At 36.6% G+C, this 27358-nt stretch overlaps 1 protein-coding gene across 12 annotated transcripts in view; it reads right to left on the minus strand.

The window, feature by feature from the left end:
- SYNE1 (spectrin repeat containing nuclear envelope protein 1) overlaps positions 1–27358 on the minus strand; it is a 321099-nt gene that overhangs the window by 185117 nt on the left and 108624 nt on the right. For all 12 annotated transcript variants that reach the window (XM_069787039.1, XM_069787028.1, XM_069787027.1 and 9 more), the window contains 19 exons: positions 26533–26691; positions 24467–24631; positions 23742–23876; positions 22690–22848; positions 22238–22446; positions 21873–21981; positions 19860–20024; positions 17768–17935; positions 15738–15914; positions 14276–14416; positions 13092–13252; positions 10081–10231; positions 6523–6750; positions 5892–5990; positions 3982–4169; positions 3748–3871; positions 2603–2769; positions 1187–1340; positions 267–895 (listed from right to left, as the gene is read on the minus strand). In XM_069787039.1, coding sequence (XP_069643140.1) covers positions 267–895; positions 1187–1340; positions 2603–2769; positions 3748–3871; positions 3982–4169; positions 5892–5990; positions 6523–6750; positions 10081–10231; positions 13092–13252; positions 14276–14416; positions 15738–15914; positions 17768–17935; positions 19860–20024; positions 21873–21981; positions 22238–22446; positions 22690–22848; positions 23742–23876; positions 24467–24631; positions 26533–26691 — 3488 coding nt within the window. The remainder of the gene's footprint in view (positions 1–266; positions 896–1186; positions 1341–2602; positions 2770–3747; positions 3872–3981; positions 4170–5891; positions 5991–6522; positions 6751–10080; positions 10232–13091; positions 13253–14275; positions 14417–15737; positions 15915–17767; positions 17936–19859; positions 20025–21872; positions 21982–22237; positions 22447–22689; positions 22849–23741; positions 23877–24466; positions 24632–26532; positions 26692–27358) is intronic.

Below are 27358 nucleotides of genomic sequence, written 5' to 3' on the forward strand. Positions count from 1 at the left end.
AAATAAATTTCCGAGCCAAAGATTTTCTTGACTGTTCTTTCAATATAAAAGATTATCAGGACTTGCTAAGTGTTCTGCTCATGTTCTTCCATCCAAACAGCTAACTTACAAAATTTTGTTAAGTAGATATATGGACTCATATAAGCCTGGCAAGAAGTAAGGTACCCAGGCAGAAAACTCATGCACACCTCCAACGCATCATAAAATGTCTAGAGACTGCAAGCAAACGAAGAAGTGCCAATCTCAAGCATTAATACTGTTTATACCTTTGCTGGAGGGCTTGTAGTGTTGCCTCCTTCAGGCCCTCCTTGTCAGCCTTTTCCTCAGTATCTTCAATATTCTTCAGTAGCTGTTCTTTACGTTCCATGAAAGATCTTCGCAAGGCTCCAAGAGCTTCTGCCTCACTCTGTTTGGTTCCCAGCAGGTTTTGAACTGCCTCCAGTTCCAAGTACAGACTATCCACCACAGCCCTGCAGGAGGTCCTCTGCTCAGAAATGCTGTGTTTTAGATGATACTGGGCCTTAGTAAGGGAACCATCCAAACTGACAGCAGCAGATTCCAGCTTGTTAAGATCTTGAATAACATCCTTGAGCTCCTTCTCCAGCAATCCAGATTTAGCTTTATCCATATTTCCTGTTTTCTCCACTGTCTGCCTCAGCCGGCGGAGCACTCCTGATGCAGCACTATGGAGCTCCAGGAATACCCGCAGCTGATCCAGAGCCTCTTGTCTTTGGCTAGTTATTTGACTTGCCTCCTGGAAGATCTGAAAGCAATCTTCAGTCTTTCCCTGCAATGTCTGCCGGTCCTCTGGGCAGCTGAAAGAACACAATTTATCTACATGTTCCTTCAGACTTTGCAATTGCTGTTTCTTACTTTCAACTTCCATTGAGTGGTTCTATGGGAAAGAAAGAAAATAGGGCTGGGTTTCTTCTTCCAGTCAAAAGCTCAGAAAACATTTTAGTACTAAACTTATAAGTAAAACAAGTACTACTGCAGGCTTTTCAGTAAGAACAGTTCAGTGTTACAATTTTGCTTTAAACTGGTCAAATAATAGAAATCTGTATGTGACTGCAACAGTGTATCAGTTTTCAAACAAATAAATGACCTCATGCTAGTTATAGATTAATATTTAGCTGAATGCACTGTACATTGTCTCTGTCTTTAATATTTACATCCAAAAGTTTACCTTATTGTGAGATGCAGCTAGTTGTTGATCAGCTGTGTTTATCTCTGAAGTGGCTTGTAGTTCAGCAAGAAACTGCTTAATCCAGTCTGAAAACCTGAGCAGGAGCTCATCAAACTGCCCATGCTCAGCAACAAGAGATTGAAGGAAGTTGATCCTATAGGATGTCAGATGTAAATATGAAAGCACTTGATGTAAATTAATCACTTGCCATAATCAAAACCACAGCTGACTGGACAGCATTAAAATCAGTGCCAGGTGGAAGGAAAGAAGGAAACATTAATTTATGTTACAAGTGTGGTGACTGCTGTGCTGCTCTCTTAACTGGGGAATAACATAACACTTGAAAGAACCAGTTTGGCTCTTTCCTGTTTCCACTGTTTTATTCATATCAACTGTTAGAAGTGCCCCAAACAATCAAGGTATGTTTTTCAACTTTTCTACATGGGGGTAGTCCCAGCAAAGAGAATGATACTGATGAAAGATTTCGGACATAACAATTCTGTTTGCTCGAGTTTCTGCTACGCTGCATGGCAGGTGAGAGTCTCATGAATTTAGGCAGGGGGTGAGTAACTGCATGCTCAACTTCCACTGAAGTGAGGGTCAAGTCTGCTTAGAGGAATACAGTTCAAAGGAGGAATGTGTCCAGAGGAGTACTCAGCACCTAGCAGAACTAAGCTTCTAAACACTGACCTTAAAAAGGTCCTTGCATTTACCTTCCCATTTCCCTTAGGAATTTCCCTACATAATTTTCAATGTGAAATGCTATGTAGATCACTATATTGTAAAAAAAAATCATATTCATAAAGCACCTATAAGATTATGTCATTGACTGGGTTCTATTATCTGAGCTCCTTTACAAATAGTAAAATATGTATGTTCATCACCAAAACAATTGAAATCTAAATATATAACATACAATTCCAAAAAAGGAGGCAGCATTCCTGAGCTTAACATGAGCCAGCAGCCTAGCAATTGAGCATTTATAGTATTTATGGCAAATGAAAACTTCAGTGTGGGTTTAAAAAGACAAGAGCATGGCTTTGCAGAAGATAAAGCATGTAACTGAAAAAATGAAGAGCTGATGTTACAGATTTGGAAAGTAACTTAGGAAGTTACTTGGGAAATTGTAACTGAGGAAATGGAACATTATCTTCATTTCCTGCCCCACAGTCCTTCAAACAGAACTCTTCTATCAAAAAAAAAAATAAATAGGGAGAGATTATGCCAAAAAGCTAGCATGATAAATCTGTGGGATTCCCCACACCCCATTCCTGGGAGCTCAGGTTTCAATATGAATCTTTAATCTTTGTTTTCCTAGTGGTAACACTGTAAAAAAATATATTTCAGAATAGGGATTCCTCATCTGGATATTGGTTACTCTCATTTAACATGTGAAAAACATTCAGATGCACAAACCTTTTATCAACAATTTGTGGTAAAGCTTTCCACCTCTCATCCAGCTCTTCAAATTTTTCTTTTATTGTTTTTATACACTGTTCGGAAGCTGTTGGGAATAGTGACTCATTTAACTGTAGAAGGCTCGCATAGACTGAAGCATGGGACTCAATATCTGCTCGCAAATCCTGGGAAGACAATGAAATGTACAGCCTTCAGATTAAATATGGCATCATATTATTCAAAATAACGAAAAATAATAAAGAATTAGCTAGAGATTGCCAGTACAGCACTTTGAGACAGTTGAGTGAGCACAGTCAAATCCTAGGAGGAATTGAGGTCTATTAGAACAAGCAGGTACTCAACACCTCTCAGACAACTGTGATTCAGTAAGGATTCATCAAAGTGTAGGTTTGGGTTTTTTTTCTCATTTTGGACAAAGTGCGACCTTTCCACACTGTATGATGAAAGTGGCTAAAATCAAGACTAAGTTTTGCAACATATTTTGTGTGCAGCAATAGAATCGTGAGGAAATGTCACAAATGGGCCCAAGCAGGAAAAAAAAAAAAAAAAAAACCAAAATAAATTTCCTTCTCTTCAGTAATACTTAAAACTGAAATTATGGACTCATTGGCTTTGTGGAGGGTGTAAAAGATGCTATGTTTGGCCAACTGTTTCATATTAATATAAAAAAAAATGGCAAAAATTCCAAGGGAAGGCATACTTTAGAATAGGATGAAAGTCTTGTGTTTAAAAAAAAATAATAGGAAATCAGACTTTCATTGTGAATTCAAAAACTCTGAGCATTTTTCATCTGAGCAAATTTCGTCACATGCAGAAAAAGGAAAGTAGCATTGTCTGACAAAGGAAATTCTCTACAGAAAGGATCTTCTGGCAAGCAGACCAACGTCCTTCCTTGGCAGATAATAGGATATACCAGGGCATTATTTTTCTTGAGCTGGCATATTATATTTGCAAATAACATTCTTCCTGTCATTTTCTTGTCTTTGATAAATGACAACAGCGATAAAGTAATGCTTTCCTGGGACATTTCCAAAGCCCAGAATCAAGTGACCTGTCAAACTACGGTTGAGCAAGTCCCTCCTTTAGAAGGCACAGAAACAAACCAGGAAATGTAGTGGGATGATCTTTCAGTTGAAGCATACCTGCAATGACTGCAGTTCACCTTCCAGTTTAACTCTGTCAGCAGAAACATACTGCTCTGAAGGCCTGGCTGTAGCTTCACACCCCTCCAACCAGGTTAGGAAGGCAGACAGCTCCTTCTCCTGCCTAACAAAATCACAACATAGAGTTATCAACTCAAGTCGTCCCTTCCGTCTCACACACTGACCACAGGAATGTCACTGTGTCCATCGTAACAAACCTGAGAGTCTACTCACTTTTGCCACTGGGCCAGAAGAATCTCTAATGAGGTCTGTTTCTCTTTAGCATTTTCTAGCACCTTCTCATATTTCTGCTGCAATGCTGTAACCTCCTGAGCAGCAGCTTCTTTGTTGGCCACCTTTCGGGCACAGGCTGAGAGAGAGGCCAGCATGTTGCTCAGTTTCTCCACAGTATGGCAAAGGTCCTAATGAACATGTAAAAGAAACAGAAGTCACATACATAAACAACAGAACTACAGTAACAATGGTGGGAAAAATTCTGTACTTCTACTCAAAGTTTGAAGCAATGCTACATCCACCAGATCATCAAGTCACTGCATAACTTACATTTCACTCAGATCTATCCTAGATTCACATGTCCCAAGCATATCAATCAACGAGCTCGTAGTGGGGAAAGACTTTCCTAAGAACTATGTTAAAGAAAAAAAAGTCAGCAACAAAAGGGTCAGATCTTCTGAATGGGAATGCAACACAGCACGATCATGTAAGACAAAACTCCAAATTCCCTAACATCTGTCTAAAAGTTGCTCTAATTTTTATACATACAGTAAATACAAAAGCTCATTCCAACATGTGAGGACTGCCAGACTTGCAGCCCATGTCATGACATAGAAGAGGTAGGGAACAGTTACTGTGAACTTCTGTCAGCATTAGCTAAAGGTCTTTTTCATAGAAATGGCATCTGATGTTGAATAAACTTTCCAGTGTTGCCAATTCTAGAGAGCTGGGAAACTTGTTCATATGAAAAGGATTGAAATGTAGTGCAATGAGTTAGAAAAGCACAAAATGAAATAGATTTAAGACTACTAAAGTTCCAACTCACAGGTGTACAATAACAACAGTAGTAATGGTTATAACTACAGTCATGAAAGAAATCATATATAGGAGGAAATGTGAATCATACAGCAACAAGTTACTGACCTTTAAACTAAATAATAAAAAATAATTTCATATTAAGGCATCATGGTCCTGTAGGCAGGACAATAGTTTACAGTAGTATACTCAGAATGTTCATAATTTTTAAAAGGCATTAACAATAATGATTACATGTGCTGTCTGAATGAATTCTCCATATGCAAAATATTTTTCCTCAACAAGTATCAAGCTTTTTGAAGCAGACAGGCCAGGTCTTCCTTGTGTACAGCCTTTGCAAGTAGTTACGACTAAGTTCAGAAGAAGTTATCTGTATTTTGCAGCAAGAACAATATGACTAAAAATTTTTACAATATTTTCTTAGAACAAAAGATTATGATTATTGTGGGAAGAACACATCACAAACTTACAGACGCAGACAAAAATGCTGCACCAAATTCCCTAAGATTTGGGATTTTTTGTATTTTGAATACCAATCTGTTTATTTTCCTTTTGTAATGGACTGAACCAAATGTCCAAACACCCATGGAATTCTGGCATCACAGATAAAAGTTTGTCAGTTGAAACTCTGTCCAGTCTGTACATTGTTCAAGAAGAACCACTTCAAAGGAGATTTTTTTTTTTTTAAAATCACAGAGCTCTCTATGCCAAGATGCAAGTTTCATTAAATCTTTGAGGAAAAATGTCTAACAGACATGGTTTTTGTCTTCTATTTTTCATAACTGTTTAGATGCATAAAATTAAAAACAAGAACCTGAAGGATTAATTCATACTTTTAGGCTTTCCTTTCTCTAGAGTGGGGAAAAAACTCTCCAAGTCTGTCTGAAACAGTAAGAAATAGCTGAGGAAGCCTGCTTAAGCCTGCCCTGGGGCTGCCCACCCGGACAGGCAGCCCTTGCCTCCTCCTGCCTCCACCCTGGGCTGTGCGGCATCAGGCAGCCCCTGGTCTGGAGGTTATTGGCGTTGCTGTGGGGTGGTCAGGGTGGCACCGTGTCCCTGCACTCGGTGGCAGGAATTGCTGGCCGCATGCTCACCGTGCAATCCTGAAGTGCTGCATATGTTGCTGCTGCTGAAGAGCACGATGTGAGAGGCTCAGCTAGCTTAGCTTCAAATTCAGATACTGCCTGCTGCACCTATAAAAAAAGGCAAACCAGAGAGTCTAAAACCAGCAGGAGATACATAAATGATGCTTTAAAGAACATCTTTTAAATATTTAGTGCTAAGAGAATATTATATCCTAAGCCTTTGTAGGCCTGAGTGCCTTTTGAATATAAAAGATGTTAACTCTGCTCAGCTCCTTGTGACAGGGGCAATAATAATATTTAAATTCTTTTCCTCATGACCTACTAACAACCCAAGATTGAAGTTAAAGTGTTTATAAGAAGTATGGATGTAGTTTATTAGTGCAATATGCAGGAGAATCACTTAGGTTTTCTAAAAGATAGCATAATTTTGGGGTGTGTATGTTTTAGTGTCTTCCTGAACCTGCCTTTTAAGTCATTCAAAACACAAACTTACGTATAGAGGTCTTGCAATTACCTTACAAATCTAGTCATGTATTCTAGTCCATCCTGTTATAATATGCATTTTATATTCAGTTTTGGAAAAATAAAGAGTAATTCTATAAATTGCTGCAAACCATCCATTAGATTTTGCATTGTCTACCTGTTTAAGACTTTCTTCGTATTTCTGCTGTGCTGATGCATTCCCTGTGATTGTTCCTTCCAGTCTCTGCGCATGACCTCTTAGCTCTTCCCAGTACCTTTTAACCTGAGTCAGTTTAGCTTTAATATGTGCACATTCTCCAGAGGTAACGAACTGGGAAAAAGACTCGGATTCCTCTTCTAGTTTTGAGATGCCAGTTATTTTACCATCTATTTCTTTATTAATAACCTAAAATGTAAAGTAATAGTAAATAAAGAAGCACAATAGGTTTTTAATTATCAGAATAATATTTTTCTACTTCCTTCTTTTATCTGAGCTACTAACATTCTTCATTAAAAAAGTAAATGAGAGTTCATCGACCACTTGAAATAACTAGTTACAAAAGTCTTCAATATTCCCTGTAAATTCCCTTTTTCATCCTGAAATTAGCACTGGAAAAGGTTTAAGAAACGGCCTGCCCTAAAAATAGTGTTTATGAAGAGCATTCAGAATTGGCTGAGGTGCATATTTTCATAAGCAGACAAGAGGGTTTGTATTTTAGCATCTCTTACTTCTCAACAAATTAATACACAATTCTCTTAAAGATTCAAAACAAATACAAGATGAAAAAAAGTAAGTATATAACTGAAAATAACGTTGTTAAGGAGCTGAACCCTAACAGTTGATTATTTGTGTTTCATAAGTTTTCAAGCACTTACAAAATAAAACATGCTATGATTTGAAAACGAATAGAGATTGTTTTCATTTTCTAATTTAAAATTCTACGGTATAATAAAGAATATATTTAATTAGATGATCAGGTAGGGTGAGCATGCCCTCAGGCAGAAGAATAAATAACGAACCACATTACAGTATAAACAGGAAATGATGAAACAAGGGTGATAAGGGCCTTTGGTACTTTTCAGCTGTCTTCTACGCCAATTAGTAAATGCATAAAGACAAACTAGCGCTGGCTTTACATTCATCAGCTGCATGACAGCAACTGCCTCCTATTAATTTGCACTTGTACTTATTGCAAATTAGGGGCAAACCTGAAAGCTACAACATCCAAGCCAGTAACTTCCGGTGTTTCACATTCAGTGGCTATTTATGCAGTAAGCATCAGTGAACTTGGAAATAAGATTTTTTTTCACAACAGAATTCTTTTAACTTCTGCTGATGTAGCATGTTCATGGAGTTCTTCTCAAAAGCAGTGAAAAACACTCATTGGGAGGGAACTGAAAGAGCCAAGAGGGCTCTTTGAAACTGAAATAAGCAGTAGCATCTTAGATATAAAAATTTTAATAAATGTATGTATATGAAATCAACTAAAAACTTTCCTGAAAATGCACTCTCAAAGGCATACAAAGTGCCCAATTTCTGCTATAATTGTGATAAAAATATGGTATCTTTCTTGCCATTATAAAGCTCAGGAGTGGCTTACTGCAACATTCAGTCTAGAATTAGCAGGGTGATGGTACAGAAAAAAAATGTGGTGCTGTAATCATTTATAGTGTCTCTTTATGCAACATATTCTGAATTGATTTGGATTATAAAATATCTTTTTTTGCATGAGAATATGGTGCTGAGGAAAAATACTGGATTTGCAGCCCTGAAGCTGAAATTATTTAACAATGCAGCAGATACAAATGAGGCAGCACTTTTTCACTCCCACGCTATTCTGTTAAACTCACTCAGTTAAATAAAACAAGGTGGATAATTGAGGCCTTCAAACTCTCACTGAGTCTGTCACCAACAGTAACTACTTGTGATAACTGTCATTTTGTTCCACCAGGAATTTTGGAGAAATGCGTAGGTGAAAATCTGGCTTTGCTGAAGTCATTGGGATTTTGCAATCAATGTCACAAAAAGTAGAATATTACTACTACTATGAATGATAATTACATTCAGCTGACACCAGGTTTTATCTGGTAAGCCAAAGATATTGGGGAACACGCTATTGTTTATTCATTTGCCTCATGTTGCAATATTGCTTACTAATATGTTGTATTAGAAATTATGAACTGATTAGCATTGTGACACAGGGTAAGTCATCAGGAAACTTACAACAAAACGTAACTAATTCTTCAAAACTGGGCACAAAGCAATGCTGCTGAAGAAGACCTCCAGCTATGTCCACGCATCAGAGGCCAGATGACTCATTTCACATATCACAGTTCATAAAGCTCATTTATTCACCTGAGTTACAATAATGTAGCCTAGACCTTACCTGGAGGATTTTCTCTGCTTTATGTCTGTTCACTCAGACATTGATAAACATTACCTGCTGACCATTTTCTTTCTGTTGTGATGTTTAAATGAAGAAAAATTATGGTGGAATTTTCAGAAACTTACAATGCAGTGTAAAAATTACTGCTTATCTGCACATACAGCAAGGAACAGCCTTTCTGGGAAATTGGCTTGAATGGGCTAGTAGGGCTTAAGTAGGCTCCATTTAGACAGACAAGAACTGCTGCACTGTAATGCAATATTCATATCATTTGATGCACTTATTTTCTGTCTTAAACATTGGAATCCTATCCACTAACTACTGAAAAGCACGACAGCATGACAATGTATGCCGGTGGAATAAGTGCACATACATTATTTCACAAGGAAACTGTTCCTAATTGCTGTGGCAATGAAGCAAGAATTGAAGCATTGTTGTATTCTTCAATGATGAAATCAAGAGATTTTATTTATTTGGTGTATGTAAAGTTGTGATCAAATTAAGAACAGGAATATATATTGATGAACTGTTTCTGTCACATGAAACAAGTGCCTTATGGGATGCTTAGGAAATACTTAGTGTCAATCTGGTCCATGACTGCAAGCAGTTGCACACCTGTGCACTTTCTGAAAAGCAAGTAGGTTACAGAACCAAGAAAATGGCGGTGTGCACTGCATATTGAAAAACTCTGTCCCCTTAGAAACAGGCGGTTTCAGAGAAGGTAGGTACATTTTCATTTGCGGGAGGATATGAAGTCAGCCCTTGAAATGCAATGCTTGGAGACAATATGCACCTCAGTCAGCAATAAGAAGCTAAACCACTAGGTATCTACAGGAATGCACACAGAATTTAAGACACTGTAAATACAATAGCAATAAATGGTATGGAGGTTTGCAAGCTACCAAGAGCAATAGTTTCTTTATTATTTTAGCATGAAAGATACATAAATCGAGTTATAACTTTAGCTTGCAAAGTTAAAATCAAATTCTATATCGACTAGTTGATCTATGTTTTAAAATAAAAAAGCTTTATACACCTTGTATTTATGTAGCTATTTTTTACACCAGTCGAAATTAATCAAAAAATGAAAGTATAAATTAAATAATATTTTTCACCATGTACACAAAGGCTCCATATATGTAAACTAAATACTAAAAGAGAAGGCAGCCTGTAAGAATTTTCCTTGAGTTTATGTAAAACCTTTCTGCTTGGTATATTCATGTACAAAGTGTGGCATCATTACACCATGGTAGTTCTGAAATGTGAAAAATGTCTGTTCTCCCATTTGGCCTCTAGCAAAATGACAGAGAAATGGGCTTTTAATGCCAAACATAACAAGAACTAATCACCTTGATTTGGCTGATCTGTATGTCCAAAGGAGATGATGATGTTTCCAAATTTTCCAGTTCTTTTTCTTGTTCAGCTATCCAGATGGACAGAGCTTCAAAATTATTGCCAAAATGATCCCACTTGTTTTTCACCATTTCCATGCTTTTAATACTAAAATTAACCAAATTAATTAGAGAGAATAAACAGTTTAATATAATGAAGCTGCCCATACTCTCACTATAATAAAAATGTAGTTTATTCAATCTACAGGAGAGTAATTTTAAAAACTCCTGGTCTTAGAGGACCAAGTTGCGTGCCTAAATTCAAACTTGGTTCTCTCTTAGACTGTGCATCCAAAGTCAAACAATTATATTAGCCATAGAGGGGACACCGAGAGGTGAAACAGAGTACAGTTTCATTCATTAGCTGTACATCAAGAAACTCATCACAGCAGGAAGAGAAAGGAAAAGTAACATAAATATGATTTCTGTTAAATAATATGGAATTATTTCAGATATCTAAAAATTAAGATAACTGAGTGCATAGATGTTAGTCATTTAGTCACTAGAACAGAATGATTAAAACCAGTGTATTGTGGATGTACATATATTCACCAATGCTTGACTGCTTTATTAAACTTGTTTTTTTATAACAGCCATCTCCCCATCTTATAGGAAGTTTGTGTTTTCTGAGGCAATGATTTCATATCAAGCCAAAGAATAAACAACAGGTATGACTCAACTACCTCAAAGTTGATAGATTTATAATCTTTGAAACATACATTATAGGTATGTTAGAGACATATTATGACTGATTCTTGTATATCTTGGACAGCAAACAAAGCACTGGTTTTTTTTGTCGCAAGAAGTCTAAGGCCCTTATAAGGCCTAACAGCATTGACTTCCAGTATACAAGCTTCTGCATCTTTCAAATCATTGTAAAGAAACCAGTGTTAATGTAGACCCTACACACAGCTTGCAAAACATGCATTTTCTATTTCACTGAAAATATTAAAATTTCATCAGAAAAGTTTGAATATTACAAAATTCCAAAATACATTTTCCTTTTAAATATAGCCTTAAAAACCATTCCATGTTAAAAAGTCTTTGTTGTAATTTCTTCCCCCCCGTCATTAAAGCTAGAGGAAGCTTTAAGAAAAGATCTAGTCTAAAAATGTAAAAATTGGCCATTTTATTTTTTCTTATTTATTTTCAAAACAAACAAACAAAAAAAATTAGCAATGCCAACAGCCATTTACCAATAAGAGTGTATTCAAATTCAAGTTATTTGTAGGAAAATAAAGTGCAATAATATGTCACTCAAGTCCAGCCTAAGAAAAATACAGCTGGAAATCAGAATCAAGGGACCAAATCAGTGGCACAACAGCTGAAAATCCTTTGCCTTTGTATCTGCCTGCCTTCTAGTTGCAAGTAAGCCACAGACTGTGAAGAATATAGTCCCAAATGCACTGCACAGCTATGCATGAGCTCCTTGGAAAACAGACGTGCTAAGTTTGCTTTGTAGCTGACTATGGAGAGCTGCTCAAGCTTTTCTTTCCCTTTCCTGTTCACTGGCATAGTATGTACCATATGTATTTGGAATACCTTCACTTTATATTACTTGGCCAAGATTTTTATTGATGATGTGAGTTACAACATAACCCTTACACACTGATTATATGTTCTGTAGATCCACTATAGAGAGCTGTATATATTTGCATGTTTTGCAGAAGAGATTTATTTTTTTTATTATCTGTCACAGTACCACAGACATTCTGTATAATCCATACATTCAACTAAAAGCTACTTCAAATCTACATTGAAAGGGGATATCAATGATGGCTTTCATTTAAAAATAGATGACTATTAAAAAAGTGAATATTCATCGTTGGAAGGATGAATTTCTTGAATTGAGAAATCACACTAATTTTCTCTCTAATGTTGGAGAAAATTATGTATAAAGTTTTTAGTAAGATATGGTAGAATTTGACTGCAAATTGGAGAAAGTGTTATGTAAAAAAATTAGATCACCAATAATCAGAAAGTTACATCTGCTGCACAGGTTAGTTATTCTGGTTTACAACTGTTCTTTTACATCAGGAGGAAAATGGCACCAAATTAAAGTCAAATTAGCATGCCAATGGTCAATAGGGGAAAAAACCCAATGATGTGGGCATTGGCCTTTGCTCATATTCAGATGGAGATGGTGCTACCTGCTTAAACTTATACAGCAAATTATTCTACAAAGTAATTCCAGTAAGACAACATAGAACTGGCACATATATCCATGACTGTGTGTATCAGATCCAATATAGGCAAAAATACTAATTTTATACACACATATAAATGTATGTGTATATACATAAAATGAGAATAGCAACAGCTGAAGTTGAAGTTGAGTAACTTGAGTTCAATAACTGAGTTACTTGAGAAAAGGGATGAAATTTTTACAAATTTTTACAAATACAAAAAGCTACAAATGTTTACAGGATTTAACAACATTTTCTTGGAGTTTGAATTTTCAATTTTTAAACAAAATTTGGCAGATGATGCCTCTGTTTTTTGCAGCAGCAGAAGCAGCTTTTGATATTGCCCATGAAATAAAATCTGGGCATTCAGCTAAGATGAAGGCACTTCTTGACATTCCTGTGGAGAAAGTGGAATACGAAAACCAAGGCAAATATGGTAAATGTGCTGTTCTCATATTTGCACTGAGATTTTTCTTACTAAAAGAGTCTAGTACCTCAAGAATGAGTTTAATTATCCCTTCTTCACAAGACTGGAGCTTAAAGATAAGTGACAGGTTAAATGTAACTAACAGTGGGTTTATAAACTACGTATTATTAAAAAAAAGATTTTGTTTATTTGCACACACTCTTTTGACATATTTGGTACTATAACCTTGTTACTATGCCACGGCAAGCTGTAAATGATGGAGCTCATGAGACAACACAAAATGCTGACAAGGTATTCTAGAAATCTGATACAATCTCATAGTGGAGAATAAATATTAGGACTTGTTAAGAACATACTCTTCTTCAAGAGTAACTTCCACTTTTTTCACTTGTTCTTGGATTGATTTTGCCTGCTGCTGAAGGGACTGCTTGTTCTTTGAACCAAGCTGTATCTCAGAAGAATTCTTCACCAAATTCTCAGCCTGCACTGCCATTGCTTCAGTCTGTTTAGAAAGTTCCTGTAAGGATGCAAGGCACATTAATACAACTATAAACAGTTTCACATATTTATATTATTATTTACGAAATATAAATATTATGAGTATTTTTCCTCAATGTTTGTGGTTGGAAAAAGTATCTGTGTCCTACATGTATATTTTGAATGTGTAAATACATGAAAACAATCTCTGAAGAATGTTACTTTCATGTTGCATTTAAGAAATGTTCATTTGAGCAACCTAGCTTGAACTCAGCAAGAGAAACTACATGTCCAAAAGTTTTTAACTCAAACAAAATTTATTCTACAGCTCTTTAAGAAACTGAGGAAGATTATATGCATGTTTATTTATCTTTAGATCACAGCCTTTACAGAGAGTATTTTGCAGTATCTCATAGCTTGTAATCTCACTTTGTTTAGCAACTTTTCTGTCACAAACATTAAACCCATATGCCACAACAATGGATGCTGAGCAAAACCGATATTTATAATTTAGTATCAGATTAAACAAAGGGTAAAAACAGTGTGAAAAGCACAGCCCTTTGGAAAGCCAATCACTACTATTACTTCTGTATTAGTAAATAAAATGGGCTGGGATAATTCTGTGTTACTAAGGGCAAGTGGCATGTTACGGCTTATGTCCATGTTGCAGAAGTCTCTCCTTTTTCTCTTCAGGGCTAAAAGAGTGCTAGTTGGCACAGTCCACATAACCTTGCCAAAGAGCACACTATTGATGTTGATATGCCAGTGCTTGACACTGTTTAGCTTACTAGTATAGATGATTACTGAGCATAAAATGGGAAGTCCTCAAAATCATTTTAACTTCCATACATGTGCTTCAGATGCAAATTTTGAGTAATTCTTCATGATCTTTTCATAAAATTACTTTTTACCTCTAAGCAGTTTATGCAGTCTCTAATCTCTACATGCAATTTGCACTGGCATTAACGAGAAACCATGCAAAGATTGAAGGCAATATGCTCACTACATGTGAACAAGCAAGGCAGAAAGATATCTCAGTTCCTATATTTCACACACTGAATACCTTTGTCTGATCCAGTTCTGAGGAGAGGCTCTCTAAACTGCTAAAGTTTAAGATACGTTCAAGTGCAGAACTTGCTTGATTGAGATATTTTACTACTGTTTCTTTGTCCCTTTCAAACTGCTCCCATTTATTTATTGTGACCTACAAAAACAAACAAACAAACAAATCCAAAACAGGAACGCAGAGACAAAAAGATCAAAGAGGAGAAACAAAGAATTTCTTTGTAAGTTACTGAAGAAGGAAAAAAGGGAAAGACCTGACATAAAATAAATCCATTTCTCCTGAAATGACATCTACTCTACAGATGAAACTGTTCTGAACCCAATAAAAGAAAAGTTTTCCCTTGAATTTTCACTGATTCATACTGCGCTGTGCAAAAAACCACTGCTCTCTAAGGCACCAGCAATATTTAAATCTTATATTTGAATGTCCTATAAGAAGTCTGAAGTAATAAATGCAGATGCTTATGCTTATGGTGACAGGTGTCAACAATATCCAGAAGGATTTTCAAGTTCTGTAATGAAATAAATTACAGTAAAATGGTAGAAGAAAATCCCTACTCATAGGAAATTCACACATAGAAATCAATTTGTTCTTTTCTGATAATGTAGAATTTTGATTAACATACAGCATTTAATTACCAGTCACAAGAGTTATGACAGCATAAACAAATATTTTCTTGATTCTGAAGTAAAGCAAAGCCCAAGTTAAGGCTTTATATATGGGATTCCTTAGACAATAATTGGTTTCAATAATAAATTCTTACATTAAGAAGTTATTTGAGCCCTATCAATCATGTTCTTCATCTTGTGTTTTATCATACAAAATAGTTTTGATGACTTTAAACATTGCGTGGAATAGTGGACAGCTGGATTACAATTCTGCTTAGACAAATGTAAAGCACAACTCAGACGTGGGCACAAGAAGCTATAAATTCTAATCCCAGTTCAGTCAGTGATTAGTTATACAACCTGGAGCAAACCATTTGATTTCTCTGACTTTTTTCTTCCTTCTTTAAATTTAGCATGACTGCATGTATTACAAACAGTAGTTGTAAGTATTATATTTGCACAACATCAGGTGTTATTAATCTAATATCCAGCCTAAGGACTCTCAATTAAAGGGCAATGCCATCTTTAGTAACCAGGGGAGACAGCACATCTAAAATTTAATTCACAGATAAATTATTTAAAATATCTATTATAACTGAATAGTTGGGACTTTTAAACACTTCCAAACAAAATACTGTTTCTTTATTAATCAAGAGGTATCCAGCAGCTTCGAGAAATTTTCATGGAGGTACTGATCAGAAAAACCCCAAAGTCCAAGATTCAGAGTTGAGAAAGTAAGCTCAGACTTTTTAGATTTAAAAAATTGGGTTTTTACTAAGTTAAAAAAAAAAAAAAAAAAAAAGAAAAGAAAAGAAAGCACGGGGGTTTATTTCTACCTGCAAAGGACCCACCTGCAGTTGCTCTTCACGTTTCTCCATAGTCTGCTGTATGTTCTCTAATGTTCCTTCCAACTTTTGTAAATCCTCCTGCATCGTGCTGGGAAGTCCACCTTCAATCTGCAACTGTTTAGCTTGGGAAATCTGTTGTTGCACAATTTGCCTCTTTGCACGGAGTCTCCTTGTCCTTTGCTAAAAGGATTAATCCAAAAGGAATGATTAGACTTTTTAGCTCCTTTGGGAAACTGGCACAATGAAACCACTTTCTGCTTTTGCAGGGGTATGCAATGAGACTAACAGACAAAGGGATAAACTGTAGCAAGTATTCCTAGAGTCTCATATACTCATCAGGTACATGCCTTGGCTTCCAAAACATGTATACACCTTTTGCGGCATACAAATGGGAGAGAAAGAGTGACAGTATGGCCATTTATCCAAAGCAATATTTCAGAAAGCAGAAGCCACAACAGTTGAGCAACTGCAGCAGTAGCCACAGGTGCAGGTATTCCTCATGACTGGCTGGAAGCATCCAGGTCTGCTCTGCACTCTTTGAGGCACAGGTTGGAGCCTCAGACTGATCAAAGCAATATATCAGCCTTCATTAGAGAGCAGGAAGGGGACAGCCAAGTTGCATAACTCTTTCCTTGATGCATTTTGCTTTGTAGCACTATCAGAAACTCCTAAGACTATGTCCTTTCTCCTTTCCTAACATGCTTGACCTGTTGCTGGCCTTGCTAGGTAAGCTCACATCTCCTTGCTGAATTCTTCTCTGGGTACCTTCAGGTCTTTGTCAAAGTCTTTTTTTATCTTAACAGACTCCATATAAAAAGAGGAAGAACAGTATGAGAACTCATGGAGAAGTTAACTATTCCTACTACCTCTCCTATGATGGATAAGGAATGTAGAATAATAAAAGAACAAATATGAACCTTAACACATAGAGTAGCTTTTAGAAACACCAAAGAGTTTAGATAAGACACAGGTAAGACATAGTAGTGCCTGGTCAGCAAGTAAGACATGTCTGGCCTTACAGAAATAGATGTTAATATAAACCACCTAGGTAATGCCCAAACATTGACAGTAAATTATTCTTATTAGCTTTGAGCAGGCCTCAAAGTTTATTTCCCATATTTGGCCTTAAAACCAACTGTTCTTGCTGTATGCAACTCATATGATTTATTATTACTGTAGCCTGTAGATGTTTTGATCTATTATCAGTGCATAAAAAGCCTCCTGTTCTACTCCTACAGAATGGAGGCCCATCTGTCACTGCAGTAGCTACCAAGAGGAGGAGATGAGGCTAGAGGTACACCTCACCTCCAGCATTTAGACTTGGGACCACATCAAAGCTGCTGAAGTCAGTTAGGACAAGAGGAAATGGCCTCAAGTTGCGCCAGGGAAGGTTTAGATTGGATATTAGAAAAAAATTTCTTTACTGAAAGGGTTGTGAGGCATTGGAACAGGCTGCCCAGGGAAGTGGTGGAGTCGCTGTCCCTGGAGGTATTAAAAAAATGCGTAGACGAGGCACTTCAGGACATGGTTTAGTGGGCATGGTGGTGTTGGGGTGACGGTTGGACTTGATGATCTTAAAGGTCTTTTCCAACCTAAATGATTCTATAATTCTATAAGTCAAGAAGTTTCCAAAACCAGGATTGGGCCCAATTTACCATGATCAAATCTGACACACAAACTTTAAAAAGGTCACAAGAGAGAGACTACATATTTGCATAGTACACTTACCCAAAATTACAAGTAAATGAAGCTTGTTTTTCAGGTGTTCTGTGTCACAAAACCCCAGGTAAAGTAAAAGGATATTCAATAAAAGTTGAAAAACAAGCTTATCTTTGGGCATTAACATTTGAAAAATACTGAGTACTTTTTTCATTATGAGAAACCTATACTAGGCCATATGAGACTGTTGCCTTTATAACTCTTTTAAGTTTAAATATAAAGAGTCATGCTAATGGACATAACAAAATTTTGTAATTACATAAATTCTACCTTAAAAAGAAAAAATTGGATATGGACATGAGTAATTGCCCTACCTGATGATGAAGTAGTAGTTGCTGAGCTTGTAATAAACTTTCTGTATCCAGGATCTTTTCAGCTTCTGCTTGGGCTTCTTTAGAGTTGCTGATTAACTCTTCAATTGCACTTTTAACTTCTTCTTTGTACTGGACACAGTCTCCAACAGTGCCTAAAGTCTTTTCAATCTACAATTACAGATAACTTTAAGCATTTAATGTTGAAAGGCACATCTATATTTTAAGAGCACATTTGTATTTGGATTTTTTTTTTCAAAAAATATAATAAATTGTCTAAATTCAAACCATTTTTGTCTCCAGCATTCTTGACACCTTTAACTTCATATTGAAAGAGTGACTGTAGACTTAAAATGTGACAAGGAAACCTTTGTCTTGTTTACACATACTTCCTATTACATTGCCATATGGTAAATACCTGTCTGCGACAGCCACTTATTGGTGATCACTTAGAAAATATATGCTGTCCTCATCCTTGCAAGCTGAGCCAGATTCCAAAATACCTACACTCCTCAACTCACAAAAAATCTTGCTACCTTTTGGTCCTTCTAGAGCAATGCCCTGGTGAATCACAAATATAATAAAATGCCCTGTTACCCCGGTTTTATGGACCACAACATGCATGTGGTGCAATATCCAGTATCAGTTTGCAGAATTTTATAAAGGAAAAGATATATCTATTCAACATCAGAAAGTTCTTCCCTCTTTGCGTGATTCAGCTAACTACTTCTAGCTGATTCTCAGTACAGGTTCTGTTCCTCAGACAGTTCCTGTGTTTTAAGGTTTTAATCATAAAGTATTCTAGAACTAAGAAACTTCTTTCTTTTCTTCCTCCCTTCCTTCCTTTCTTTCCAGTCTATATTCACTTTGGAGGGTCATTCAGATTCAAGCCATTCTCTTTTCTGTTATATAAATGTTTAGTGTTTACTCTCCAAAAACATTGCTCAACTCTGGAAATACCTAGTATCAGTCCTTGTCTAAACAGTCTCATCCATCTGATTAACAAGCTGTAAATTTAGCTGTAAAGAGTATTCAGACTTTTAAGAATTAGCAGTCTCTTAACTATAGTATAACATGACATTTAGATTATGCTTTTAGGTTCAAAACAAGTTTAAATTCTAGCTTTTATTTTCTTTCTTTACCTTCATGAACTTGTGCTCCCCTTAGTTCTGACTTTTAGTGGAAACAAAAAGCAAAAGTTCTTTAACACACACACACACACACACACACACAAATAAAGATAGTATCTTAAATTATTTGCAGTCACTTGGAAATCAGAACATTGGTTGCCCCAACTTTCCAAACACAGTTTTCACACCACAGAAGTTTAGAGAAGTTTCAATAAATACATGGAACTTTTATACATTTAGAACACCTACAAGGCTTCAACAAGAATCAACATTAGCAATGGAATTTGAAGTCTGAACTCTTTCTCTATCCTGAACTCTTTTTTCAAATGGATGCTATCTTTCTTTTTACTGTGAAAACTGTGAAGCAGTAAGTTCCCTGAGATCCCACAGAACTTAAGGGTCCAGTGGATTCTAAGAGGGTTTGCTTCTCATCAGTTAGAAACTTCCCATGATTTCAGCAGTTACAGTATCTCATTATCATTCAGACCTGAGAACTGCAGCCTTTTCCTGCAAATTCAGTGCATGATAGACATTCTTAATGATTTGAAACTACCTCACAGTACTTCCTTTATTATTTCAGCATAAAAGATACATAAATGAAGATTAAAGTCAAATTCCACATCCACTAGCTGATGTACATCCCAGTTTTGCCAATGTTCACTTTAAGCTGATTTTAGAAAACTATCTTTTGCCTGTAAAAACACTGACATATTGATTCCAGAAACATTTACTATGATACTTTCCAAACCTGCAAAGGGAAAAGTTCCATTATAATAATGACAGTATTTTTTGCCTGCTACTTCTCAAGGCTTTGCTACCCAGGAAGTACAAATGAGTTTTTTGTTGCTGAATGCTTGCAGTTTAATTAAAAAAACACAGCAGGGAACTTATGCTTGTGAAGCTGTGATTGATGTCATTTCATGTGACACTGTAAATGGAGAGTTCTTGTGTCCGTCATACTGTACCTCAGCCAGAAAATCTAGGAGTCCCTTGAAGTCACTGGAAAGTTTACAAAGTTCATCCTCTGTCTTTTTGGCCTCCAAATCAGGACATACTGCGGTCAAAACAGGAAGCCTAGATTTCAGCCAGCTGTGATTTTCTCCTTGCTTGTTAATATGCTTCCTAATTTCCTATGGAAGAATCAAGATGTATTTTCTTCAAATAAACAGAATATATTAATGAGTGCCATTCATGGCATCACTTCAAAGATTAGTAGTGTAAACATACTACCTTTGTTCTGTTCTTCAAACACTAGAAATGTAGTATTTTTCTATTTGCATACCCTATCTGATTCTGTTCAGTCAATGGCTAGATTTTTGCACTTCCTCTACAGACTTTACTCTACTACCACTTATTAGGCTGTTCTTTAATAAGTAGCAGTGGAGTACTTTTTCCACGCAAACTAACATTTTTACCCACAGATAGATAGATAGATGGTAGGTACCATGTGCATATTTTCCATATAATGACCAAATTTCTTAGTTACCATTTAAATCTCAAATGCTGACTTTCTCAAACAAAAAATTTCAGGTGGTATAAGGTTCTGTGTGGGGTTTTTTCCTATTTATATAGCTCTCTTTTGCCACTTTTTGCCCAATAGTTCATTTATACCTTTGTGCCAGTGCTGAGGAGAAGTTGCCAGCCATGAAACTGCATGAGTAAATCAGACTTTTCGGAGCAGAAGCATCCATTAAGCTAAAAATCTATCTGCTTTATCAAGGTCATCCTAATTATGTTTCTGTGCAGTTAGCCTCACAACCTGCTCATGACTTTCATGCAAACTTCTACAGTATGTGACATTCCTATTTTTGCTCCTAGTATGTGAAATAAAAAAAATAAGGGTCAAGCTAGGTCTGAAGTGACACAATAAATTATTGCCTAAAACTAATTTAATGAAATGACTCAATTTTCAACTATTCTATCACTTCTGTTACCAGTCACCAATGCAAAAGTGAGTGGTAGAATATCTTTGCCTCCCATGTTATACTATTGTAGAAGAGAATTTTTATTATAGAAGCTTTCCCTAAATATAAGACAGTAACCTGATCCTTCAAAAACACCCAGTCCAGAAATACTGGCTGTCCTGGTTTCAGCTGGGATAGAGTTAACTGTCTTCCTAGTAGCTGGTAGGGTGCTATGTTTTGAGTTCAGTATGAAGAATGTTCATAACACTGATGTTTTCAGTTGTTGCTCAGTAGTGTTTAGACTAGAGTCAAGGATTTTTCAGCTTCTCATGCCCAGCCAGCGAGAAAGCTGGAGGGGCACAAGAAGTTGGCACAGGACACAGCCAGGGCAGCTGACCCAAACTGGCCAACAAGGTATTCCATACCATGGGACGTCCCATCTAGTATAGGAACTGGGGAGTGGGGGCGGGGAATCGCCGCTCGGGGACTGGCTGGGTGTCAATCGGCAGGTGGTGAACAATTGCACTGTGCATCATTTGTACATTCCAATCCTTTTATTATTGCTGTTGTCATTTTATTAGTGTTATCATTATCATTATTAGTTTCTTCTTTTCTGTTGTATTAAACCGTTCTTATCTCAAGCCACGAGTTTTACTTCTTGTCCCGATTTTCTCCCCCATCCCACTGGGTGTAGGGGGGAGTGAGTGAGCGGCTGCATGGTGCTTAGTTGCTGGCTGGGGTTAAACCATGACACTGGATTTTCTTTGTACAGCACTTTTAACTGTGCACGCAGCAGGATGAGGGGCAACTGTTTATTCTGTCTGCTTCTATATTTTGCATGTTCTGAATATACAGCTAAAGGGACCTGCCATTCTCTAAATTATTAAAAGTAGGAACTTCCGCCACACTTTGTTGCATGTGGAACTTTCTACCGGAAATCTTTTTAATACCAGGAATTAGCAGAGCTACTATGGTCTCTATAGTAAAACAGTTGCACTACTTCAGAATACAGTTTTATCCAGAGTCCCAGTAGCAACGACTGTAGCTTTGTTAGAATATAAGCCAAGAGCTCACCCCCACAGATGCTTCAAGTTGCTTGTATTGGGCAGTATCATTGACACTTTCCTTTATCTTCTTTAGCTCTCCTTCTGTTGACAAGATCCAATTTGCCAACTCAGAAAATCTGAAATAAAACATCACATAATGCAAAGCAAGGAAAAAAGTTAGACAAAAATTCCTACCACCAAACAGTAATCTCTTAAATTTAAGCCAAAAGTTACAAAGTCCACCCAAACCCCCACCATATTTTGTGGAATTACTACATAAAGTATAGCTAACAACACTGTAGTATTCTTTACATGGTACTGATCTATGATGACATTTAAAGGAGTGACCACACATAAGGCTCTACAAGATCCAGCTAGCAATTGAGCTGACACCTGTTCTTATAGCCCTTCCAGGTGTCCGAGTGCTCTGTTAACTTTACATATGTGCTGTCTATCTGGGATTTGAGCTCCTTCAGGATTCGTTGGCTGCTTTCCAAGGTAACCCTCACTGGATCAGAAACTGGCAGTTTTTGGCACAGTTCTTCAATCCGTTGTAGCCTTTTCGCACAAAGCTGGTAAGATCCCTTGTCACCAAAGAACAACTGATGGGAGACAAAGCAGAAAATTCAATAAAAATACAAATTGGCAGAAATCACAAAGCATATCTACATATTTGTTATAAACTGTACTAAGCTCAAACCAAAATTTTTGTTAAAGGCCCCAAGGATTGATCTGATTTAGTTGTGCACAGAGTGTTTGGTGGCTTAAGAGTTGGTCAGACCTGTTTATTATTGAAATGGAAATGTATTTCTGTAAATGCCCATGTGGTGGCATATAATTCATACCATGTGTTCCTTGATCATCCTTTCATTGGCTTCTCTTGATAACACCTTGTTCTGTCGAGCTAGTTCAGCTCTGCACTCCTCCACTGTGACCAGGAACTTGCTTTTCTGTACTTCAATCTTCAAGTGGATCAAGTGATATGGGGCTTCTGTTTGAAGATCCTACATACCCACAGGTATGCAATAAACAAGCACAGAGATAAAACACTACTCCCATTACCTCAGTGTGAAGTTACTACAAATAAATTATCTAAAAACTGCTAATACAGAAAATAAAGCATGTATATGCCTGAAGAGATGGGGGTTCTCCATATTCATTTAAGTAAATAAAGCAACTCTGTTACCAATATCTCTTAGATATTTCATAAGGTCATAAGTTTTTGGGGACCAGAATGTGTATGTATAAGGCACATTACAGAGACATCTTGATTCTTGGGGATATATACCAAATATTTCCTGTATAAAATAATAAAGCAAACAATAACAGTAAAGGTATATCCACAACTGCTTCCAGAGGTTCCTGTTTGCATTCTAGTGAGAAACCACTCAACCATCACTCCAGCTGTGACCTGCAACATGCTGTAGCAAGCAAAAAACTCCATAGCTTATAAGCAATGTTTGTTCAGTTGGTAGAGCCTTTGGCAGAAGACACAATTTAAACTGATAGCCTGATCTCTTACAAATTTGGTTTATTAAGGTTGTGAAAGTAACTGCAATCATCCAACATCAGCATAAAGTAAGAAGCTAGCACCTATTCTCAAGAAATGTTCTTAACACAGGTATCATTATGGCTGTACATAAGAGGAGAAATTAAGGTTTCATAATTAATTTCTCACAATTCTTGACTTTTGACCACTTAACAGGGCTTTTTCGAGAGCATATTTGTAGGTGTAACTATATCGAATGTTGTAAAACTTTTTTTTCCCCAATTGTACGGGAAGCCGAATAATACAGCTTTTTTATTTTATTTTAATTTTTTTCAACACATAGGTCACACAGAAACATTCCAAAGTTAAGACTTATAATTTCCAGAGACATCATTCAATGTCACTAACCTTCCACTGCCTATGGAGTTTTCTCACAGCTTCCTGCAGATTGTGTTGCTCTTGTTCTGGAAGGATGTCAGTAAGTTCATCACACGCTTTCAGAAAGGCATTTAGGACTCTCTGATCCAACTGGTTAAAGAATTCCTGAAGTTGAGGTGGAAAGTGAAAAGGTGAGAGGATGAAGCTGGTTATTGATATGGTAACCTGCCAATATGAAGTTTCCTAACACACTAAGTTTCCTAAGTTTCAAGGTTACTTCTGCTGCATTGAAGAATTGAAGTTTGAGCTAAGGAAGGAACTATTTCTAGCTATTTAAAGTCCAGCAAATTAATTTAATCTCAGCCAGCACACTGAGATGGCATTTTAACAACAATACATTTTAAAGCTACATGCATAAGTAATGGTTATAATACAGATGCAGAAATTAATCTGAAAAAAAAGCAGTGGACGCGTGAGACTGGCAAAATGTAGTGTCCTCACTCCCAATGGTTATACTGCCAAAACCAACCCTAATTTCTAAGGGTTCTCTCTTCACCTTCTGGTTGCTTACATTGATCAACAAAAGGAGTGATCTTTCTTCCTTTTTGTTTTTCAATCTTAACATTAGTTTGATGTGATCTGTATAACTTCTATATGTGAAAGAAATCCACATCAATTTTAAAATTAATTAGGCTTTTCACTTGCATGTCATGCACTCAAAGATTTCCATGAGGAAGGTCAGAGAATTTACTCACGCTATGTTTCTTGAGAAGTTCTTCAGGATTTCCTTTTTCTTTTAAGCAACAATTGGCAATCTGTATTACTTTCTCCAGCTCTGCTCTAGACTCCTCAAATTTCTTCATCAAACGGCTATTTGCTTCTATGTTTTTTCTCCAGTCACCAGCTTTCCTGACCATATTCTGAGTTACAAGCAAAGAAAATGAGCTGGCACTTTGTCACTGATTTTTATTTGCTCTCTTTCACCATGATCTTACAAAAAATGCATGTCATTCTTTCAAATATGTGCCGTTAACAACTGCTTCTCCATTTCATGCTCCCATTTTCCCAACTTTTAATACTTATACTAAGGCTTGTGCTAATGTCATCCTTCATTCAAATAAAAATGGGTAGCTATCTAATATAGAAGTCTCTGATACGTTTAGAATGCCTCTGCCATTTGGCTAGTGCTTCTTTCCTAAAGCCTGCTTTCAAATGTAAAGCACCTGGTATGGCTAAAAGCTTGCCATTCCATTTTTCCTAGTAGCAGACTACCTCATTCTACATGACTGTACATGAAGGTGGTTTGACCTATGGATCCAACCAGTTCCATGCTACAGGTCTTCTGACCTGGAGGAGGTTTGTACGATTATCACATTAGTAAGGCCAGATAAGCAACCAGGTAGAAAGCCACTTAAAAGAAAGAACAGCAAATTTTGTGGTTTAGTTGCTACTCTGAAATCTTGTTTTGAAACCTTAGTCACAGCTCTTCATTATTCTGCTTTGTAGACTGTCCCAGTGCACTGCATTATCCAGTGGTTACAATTCCATAAGCAAGTAACAAAATTTACCAGGAGAAATTAACATTTCACCAGTTCAACTGCAGCAAGGTAATTCCAACACTGCTTACTAACCATACTCTTTACCATCCTCACAGATTACAAGCCCCAGTGTAAGGAATTGTAATGATTTTACCCAGTGAGCTAATAAAATCTCAACATAAACATCTTGCTAAGCCTTTTTAAAGTTTCCTGATAAAAATTTTTGTATAATGGTAGAATCATGTAGGAATGTATTCTTTACATGAGAATATGCCAGTTTCCAGATCCATAAATAATTTAACTCTGGGTATGCCACATTTTGTATGGTTATGCTATGTTTTATAGGTTTATTTTCTAACACAAAAAGAGGTAAATTGCCATCCATCTTTATAGGAACAGAGTAATTAATGCTTAACATGGTAAATTTATCAAGCTACAACTGTATCTGCTTCTGTTACTATGAGGTAAACTCAAATAAGTGACTTCTAAATTGTAAATGAAGACCCACTGATCTTTAAGTACAATCCACAAAATACAATATAAATTTTGAAATCCACCTCTGAGGGACAGCTCTTTACTGATAGGTGATTTTCTGTAGCTTAAAATTCAGTTTAGATAGTCTTGTACTGAACAATAGAACCCAACATCTGGAGATCTGACTCCAAGATAATGGTTAACTTCATGCTAGATTAGGGCTAGACTGGGCTGAATAGCCCCCAAAACATCAATATGGCTAATAACAACATAGAGCTCTACAGATAACACATCTTTACATTAACAAATGCAAACACATATTTGCAACTTTCTATATTCACAGTCCACTGCATTTTCTGAGGAAATACAAAGCCCAGCAATAGTAGCATTTGCAAGCAAAGGTTTCCATCTCCCATGCTTTGTGTGAAAGGGCAATGTATGGCATTATAGGAGCAAATAATTGGCCAAGATAACAAAGTCAGGAGAAACAAAAAACAGTGCAGCCCTAACAGGTGGATTTCAGGTTCCTCATTCCAAAGAAGCCTGAGGCATGTGAAAGTTCTCCTTAAATCCCAGGTTCCCCTAAGGCAGGCTTACCTCTGAATAACTGCATGGAGAACATGACTGACAGTTCCCTTACCACTTATTACCGAATACAGACAAATCCTTAATTAATAACTTGACTCCAAAGAGGAGAGCTCTCTTGGACAGTAGCTAGCTACAGGGTGATGAAACGGAGATACAGTAGCATGGATCAGTTGCACATGAACAAGCTTTCAAAAATATGCACCAAGATATAACATAATTACCTGAAAAGTAATTTGAACTTGTGTAACTTTTTTCTGAAATGTTGACTGATGGAAATGCTGCAACACATCACTTGAAGCCACACACTGCAGGATACTCTGACTATTTCTCTCAATCAGGGACAAATCTTTCTTGCAGTTTTCTTGATAAGCTACCAAATCCTGAAAGAAAAAAAAACATATATCCGCCCTGGCCAGGAACAAAGGAGAGAAAAATTTGGCAAAATAACAGGAAGATATTTTTTGACAATAAGAACAAAAGGGATAAGGTCAAAGAATCACGATAAACAGACTACACATATGGAATAAGGCAGACCACATAACTTTCTCCTTGTATGCCAAGTCCTGTACCCAAACAGAGCTCTAGCTATCTATAAAAAAGGACACAGACATGTATCCAAGCCTTTCAGGTAGTTTTAGAGAATGCAGGTCAGTACATTATTCTGTGATTTAATTTTACGGGAAGTCTATTGTATAATTTTAAGTAGGCAGCAGTGAAAACAATAGACATAAGAATGACAAATCTCAGTAGCAGTTTGAGAGGTTAACCTTGCTTGCTTTTCAACAAATTAACCTTTCGTATTGGAATTCAGCTTTCATTACAAAGGGCATTAAGTGACGAGAATTATACTTAAAAAAAAAAAAGAAGAAAGAAAGAGAGAAGAAAAAACATGCATGAAGTTGCACAGGCTGAAAAAAAGGTTTAAAAAATCCTGTGGTGAAGAAACTGTTCTGCTATTGAAGGAACGCTGTATTCCTCAGGACAAATCTCTGTTTAGTCTCTGATCAGCAGAAACCAGCATCCTCCATTAAACTGAGCAGATTTTGG

The sequence above is a fragment of the Haliaeetus albicilla genome, chromosome 7 (assembly GCF_947461875.1).
Source record: "Haliaeetus albicilla chromosome 7, bHalAlb1.1, whole genome shotgun sequence".
NCBI classification, from domain to species: Eukaryota; Metazoa; Chordata; class Aves; order Accipitriformes; family Accipitridae; genus Haliaeetus; species Haliaeetus albicilla.